The sequence below is a fragment of the Catharus ustulatus genome, chromosome 25, assembly GCF_009819885.2.
Source record: "Catharus ustulatus isolate bCatUst1 chromosome 25, bCatUst1.pri.v2, whole genome shotgun sequence".
In the NCBI taxonomy this organism is placed as follows: Eukaryota; Metazoa; Chordata; class Aves; order Passeriformes; family Turdidae; genus Catharus; species Catharus ustulatus.
The window spans coordinates 3,540,959-3,546,958 of record NC_046245.1 but is presented as its reverse complement, the minus strand read 5'-3'; the positions used below and the strand labels follow the sequence as shown (position 1 = coordinate 3,546,958).

General features: G+C 56.9%; 1 protein-coding gene across 1 annotated transcript; it reads right to left on the bottom strand.

The window, feature by feature from the left end:
• Nucleotides 1-755: 755 nt before the first annotated feature.
• LOC117007356 (green-sensitive opsin) lies at nucleotides 756-4,279 on the bottom strand. The gene is made up of 5 exons (XM_033080434.1): nucleotides 3,679-4,279; nucleotides 1,907-2,075; nucleotides 1,506-1,671; nucleotides 1,175-1,414; nucleotides 756-1,025 (listed from the first exon to the last, which is right to left on the bottom strand). Exons 1-5 carry the CDS (start codon nucleotides 4,037-4,039, stop codon nucleotides 894-896), a joined length of 1,068 nt encoding a protein of 355 aa, XP_032936325.1. The 5' UTR covers nucleotides 4,040-4,279; the 3' UTR covers nucleotides 756-893.
• Between the last annotated feature and the right edge of the window lie 1,721 nt (nucleotides 4,280-6,000).

Below are 6,000 nucleotides of genomic sequence, written 5' to 3'. Positions count from 1 at the left end.
TGGCCACCAGCATCTCATCCCCACAGCCCAAGAGAAAGGACAAGGACTGAGCATCTGTGTTTTTCTCTGTGCTGCTTCTGTTTATTGCTTAGTTTTTTTAAATCCCTACTCCTTGACTGCAGACATGAGATTATTTATTTATAAAATATGTACAGGAAAGCGCTCGGGTCCCAGCCCCACCTCCAAGGTTGGCCGTGCCTGTCCAGCCAGAGCAGAGGTGGAAGGGGAATTTCTCTGCTTTGGAGTTGGGAAGAGGAGAAGAAAGGAAAGGGCTGAGAGGGATGGAGACTTCAAAGGACGTGAGCAAATATTTACAGGTTCCAAGACAAAAAATATATCTACAGTGTTGTCTTGGGGCTGGGAGCAGAGCCCGCTTGTGGCTCTGTTTGTTCCATTGATTTATAGAGACTGAGGGAATCGATTCCTGCTGGGAATCCTGGTGGGAGCGCGGCTCCGGAGAGCCCCGGGCTCAGGCCCTGGTGAGGGGCAGGTGAGGCCACCCCAGCCACAGGTCCTGCTCCTGGGGCTTTGCCAGAATATTTAGATTTTTGCAAATGAAGCCTGGGTGCTCCTGTGACCCTCCCTGGAGCCCAAGGCAGGGCGATGCTGGCAGGGAGGGGGATTCAGGAAAAGGTTTGGGGTCCCCACTGTTTGAACTCAAAGGGGACAGGTAGGGACAGTCCCCCAGAGGTGAGGGCTCCCTGGGCTCGGAGTGGCAGAGCTCAGAGTGCCACACGTGGGAGTGTGGGGTGGGGTCTGTGCAGGGGACGCTATGGCAGGACAGGCACAGCTAAATTCTGCAGGGGAGGGGCTGGGGTGCGAGGGAGTGGCTGTGGGGCGTCTGTCTGGGTCCCCGAGCTCGGCAGGTCACCCCAGGTCCAACTGTCCATGCTCTATGCGGGTGATACTTGGCTGGAGGAGACGGAGGAGACCTCGGTCTTGCTCTGGGATACGGTGGAGGAGGTGTCTTCATCCCCAAAGGGGTTCTTGCCGCAGCAGATTGTGGTGATCATGCAGTTACGGAACTGGGGAGGGGAGACAAATGAGGATGGTGGCACTGGGGGGCCAGCAGGGACATGGAATCCCTGCAGGGACAGAGATCCAGCCCCTTCTGGGAAGGAGCAAAGTGCCCATGGAGCCCCCAGAGGTGCTGCCCAGCCCCAGGGTGCCTCACCTGTTTGTTCATGAGCACGTAGATGATGGGGTTGTAGAGGGAGGAGCTCTTGGAGAAGAAGGCAGGCACTGCCATCAGCGTGGCCGTGAAGTCGGCGCCCTTGTTGGTGAAGATCCAGAACGCCACCACGGCGTAGGGCGTCCAGGCCAGCATGAAGCCCAGCACCATGAGGATCACCATCCGCGTCACCTCCTTCTCCGCCTTCTGCGTCGTGGCCGATTCCTGCTGCTGGGCGGCTGCCTGTGGGCACGGAGGGTGGTGAGGGGCAGCTCTCCACCCCCAACCCATGTCCCTGTTCTCCCTGTCCCCATGAGTCCCCTCCGGCCGTTACCTCCCGGACTTTGCAGACGAGGCGCCCGTAGGAGAAGAAGATGATGACGACGGGGATGATGAAGTGGATGACGAACATGTAGAGCACGTAGGACTCGTTGTGGAAGTCGGGGTTGTGGGTGTAATAGTCGGGCCCGCAGGAGCACTGCATCCCCTCTGGGATGTACCTGGCAGGGAGAAAGGTCGGGATCTGCTCCTTGGGGGCAACAGGGACGGAATTCCCTGAGTTAGGGGGTGCTGCAAGGGTGGCACTCGTGGTTTGGGTGCACTCAGTGTCAGCTTGCTGTGACACCCCCTCCCTCCCACAGGAATGGGACATTCATTTCCCTCTGCCAGAGCCACCTGCTCTCCCTGCAAGGATGGAGGGATCAGGGAGCTGCTGCTGGGGATCCTCAGACTCACCTGGACCAGCCGAAGAGCGGCGGGGCGGCGCAGGAGATGGCCATGACCCAGGTGAAGGCGATGCCCATCATGGCGTGGCTGGCGGAGAAGCGGAAGTTGCCCATGGGCTTGCAGATGACGATGTAGCGCTCGATGGCCAGGACAACCAGGGACCACAGGGCGACCTGGCCTGAGGGGAGGAGAGGGAGAGCCCGTGGAGAGGTCAGAGCTCCTCTGGGCTCCACCTTGGTGCTTCCAGAGGGAGGGGATTAGTGTGGGATAAGCAGCTAAAAAACTGAGAATCCTCCACCCGTGACGTGCAGAAGCTCTGGGAGCTGAGGGGATGCTGGGGATGGAGAAGGAATCACCGTGGGAGTGAGTTTTAATAAATTAAAAATCAAGGGGGTGAATCCCACCCGGGTGTGGGGAAGCACAATTCCAGGCAATGCTGCCAGATGCTTCCAAACCTGTTGATTCCTTTAAATGTGCATTTCCTGAGCCTTCCACTGGTGCTGGAACGGGGGAGGTGTGGGGAGGGCTGCGTGGGTGGGCAAACGTGCTCCTGTATTTATGAGGGATAATTAAACTTCAGGGGATTTGGGAGCGTTGAGTCGGTGCTGTAAGCCTGCTAATGCCCCCAGCTGTGATAAGCTGCTGATAACGACACCCTGTGCTGGGATTCGCTGGGGACCTGCTGCTTCCCAGCCAACTTCCTTCCCTGGGAACAGGAGCCTCCTCCTCCTCCTCCTCCTTCTCTGAGAGGTACAAATATTGGAAAGGCAAAACAGCGCTGCCCAAGGCTCACTGAGCGGGGATGGGACAGATTTTGGGATCTTCTGACCCCACATCAAGCCTTTGCTTGCTCCTTGGCTTGGATGAGGACATTCAGCTGTGCCTTTGGCAGAATATCCATGTTTTTAAAATGGGTATTTTCAGTACAGCATCGTTGTGGGGAATGGCCTTGTTTAAAGGGCCTTGTTTAGAGGAACGAAAGCACAGTCCCTGTGGTGGCTCTGGGTCTCTCCATCAAGGACTGTTGGCTGTCAGATCCATCATGAGGTGTGGTGTGGGCAGGGCTGGCTGTGTGGGCTCTGGCTGCCGTGTGAATTCTCCCTGTTTTTCCACAGGGCAAAGTGTTGTTGTCCCTGAGAAATGCCTCAAGGAAAATCCCAAGGGCACCCAAATCTGGTGCAGCTGGGACAGAGCTGAGCCATCCTGGATCCTGGATCCTCCTCCCCTTCCTTTTGCCCCTGGATAAGCTCTGAGCCCTCTCATCTCTCCACACCTGTAGCTCTTTGGGGTTCCCTTCCTAGGGGATTTCTCTTCCTGTTCTAAACCCTGCATTTCCCCAAAAAGGGAAGCCTTTGGGCAAAGGAATAATAATGGAATCGTGAAGGTTGGGAGGAGACCTCTGAGGTGATCGAGTGCTTGGTCTGAGCCGCTTGGCGTTGATTCGGGAGCACGCTGTGGTCACCCCTGGCAGGTCTCTGTAACCACCTTGGTGTGACACCCCCAGTGACCAGCAGGGCCAGGTGACCCCAGGCCAGATCCTAAAAACGAGGATCTCTTCCCAGGCATCCTTTCCCTGCCACAATGCCATGGAGGTTTCTTTCTATCAACATCAAACACACAGAAATCCCTTTTCCTCCCCTTTCCTCCCCAGTTTTAAGCGCAGGGCGAGCCCCACACGAGGGAGAACGATGCTGCACACCCCAAGAGCGCCACGAAGGGATGGAACCCGACTCCCAAATCCCTGCAGAAGGAATCCCCAAGCCCCCACTCCCAGCCCTTACCTCCCAGCGTGGCGAAGAACCCCTCCACGGCGCAGCCGACGGGGCCGAACACGAAGTAGCCGTTCCAGGCGGTGTAGAAGGTGACGGTGAAGCCAAAGCAGGCCATGCACAGATCAGCCACCGCCAGGTTGACCAGGATGTAGTTGAGGGGCTGCCGCAGCTTCTTGTGCTTGAAGGTGACCAGGAGGGTGAGGAAGTTGATGGGGAAGCCGGTGGAGATGAGGAAGAAGATGTAGCAGCACACGATGCGGTATTTCCAGGGCTCGGCCAGGTAGTACTGCGGGTACTCGAAGGGGCTCCGCACCACCCCCGTCTTGTTGGACATTGGCACGTAAAAATTGATCCCCTCCGTCCCGTTCATGCTGCCCTGGCTACGGGAGCTGCTCTGCCAGAGGGGCTTTCTGCAATGAACCGCGTTCCCACCCCGATTAATCAAAAAAGGGAATCCCCACCCCTTCCCAAGGCAGAAAACGCGCAGTGAGAGGATCCCCCTCCGATCTAAAAAATGGAATTACGAGGAGCAGCAGAAGTTGAGGGGATGGAGGTGGTGCCCTGCCCGGCACCGTGCCGCCCCTGGGTGGTTTTATACCCTCCAGCCTCCTCCAGGGAGGGGGCAGGCTGACGAGGGGCTCGGCTAACTTTGTGTGACAAGGGCAACGGGATTGAGAGGGGCTGATGGTTTAAGCACCCTCTAAGCAGCCAGTTGGCCCCAAAACCTGCATTAAAGCGTATTAATTGCCATTAAGTGTTTAATGTTGTTTAAGGTGTTGGGGGCAGGAAGGGATGGGGTGGGGAGCGCTTGGGAAAAGGGGCAAAGGTGGGAGGAGCAGTGGGGAGTTTGGGAGTGGCTGATGTGGTTATGGGGCTGTGCTGGGGTCTACAGGTTTGGGGTGTCCCTGGGTGGCTGGAGGACCCTGTGAGACCTCTTGTGGACTGGGGAGTGGCCAGCTCTGCCCCACTGACCTTGGGGAGGTCATTGGGGGAAGACTGGACCGAGCTTTGTGGGTCTGAGCTGTTGGCTGGACTCTGTTTCGGGTGCCTGGTTCAGGCTGCTGGGGTCCCCATCCCAGAGATCCATCCCCCAGCTCCAGGCTCTGCTGCTACAGCCAAGGGCCTGGAGCTGGGCAAAGGTAGGAGGGGAAGCCACTTCCCATCCCAAAGGTAATGCAGTTGGTAATTTTTTGGTAAATGTAGGGTTTTGGGGTAGGACTCTTGGTTGTGTGACCCTGACCACAGCCCTGGCTGTGCCACGGGGCAAAGGACAGCAAAGGTGTCCTGAACTCCTGCAGAGAGTGCAGAGAGCCCAGCCCAGCCTGGGAGAGCCAGAGGGATGGAAGGGAGCTTTCCCCAGGCTCTGGCAGGAGTGTGGGATCCCCACCCCAGCACACACCAGCCTGGCAAACCCTTCCCAGCAGGGCCAGTGCCAAGGCTCCATCCCATCCAAGTCCTTCTTCCCCATTTCTTCCTTCTGGGTCATGGGTGCTCCTTCTCCAGGGGACCTGCCTAAGGCGCCTTAGGGAAGCTCTTCCATTAATCCTGGGGATGTGGGGCGTTAAGGGAGCTGATCGGATAACGAGGTAAGCTGGGTCTCCTCCTCCTCACCCTCCCCAAGGCACAGCCCATGGAAAAAGTCCCCATGGTCCCGTGGGATGAATGAGCTCTCCTGCACGGCTCCGAGCTGGAGGCCGTGAGCGGAAGGCTAAGGGGTGTTGGGATGGATGCTGTCCTAATCCCTGATCCTCCTGCAGCCAGCAGGAGCACAAGTAGGACGTGGTGCAGGGAAATGGGTCAGGCCAGCCTCAGGTGCCCCCCATGAGGGCTCCCCATGGGATGGATGCACCCTTTGGAATCACCAGGAAACCACCAGGCACCAAATTCCTGGTGCAGGTCTTCCTTGAGGGGATGGCTGGGAAGTGGAGAGTCCCACAGCCTTGCTTCTCACAGAGCTTTCCCTGGAGGAATTTCCTGCCTCTCCTGGCTCCAGATGTACAAAAATTGAGCACAGTGTTGCATCAAAGGAGAGATCCCTCAATCTGCGGCAAGGGAAAATCAGGTTGGATATTAGGAAAAAAGTCTTTTACAGAAAGAGTGATAAAATACTGGAATGTTCTGCCCAGGGAGGTGGTGGAGTCACCATCCCTGGATGTGTTTAATAAAAGATTGGATGTGGCACTGGGTGCCATGGTCTAGTTGAGGTGTTGGGCTGAGTTGGACTCGATGATTTTGAAGGTTTCTTCCAACCCAAAATTCTGTGAATTCTGTGTGAATTCTGAGATCCCAGAAATTCTAACCCACAAAACCAGCAGTGCATCCATCTCAATT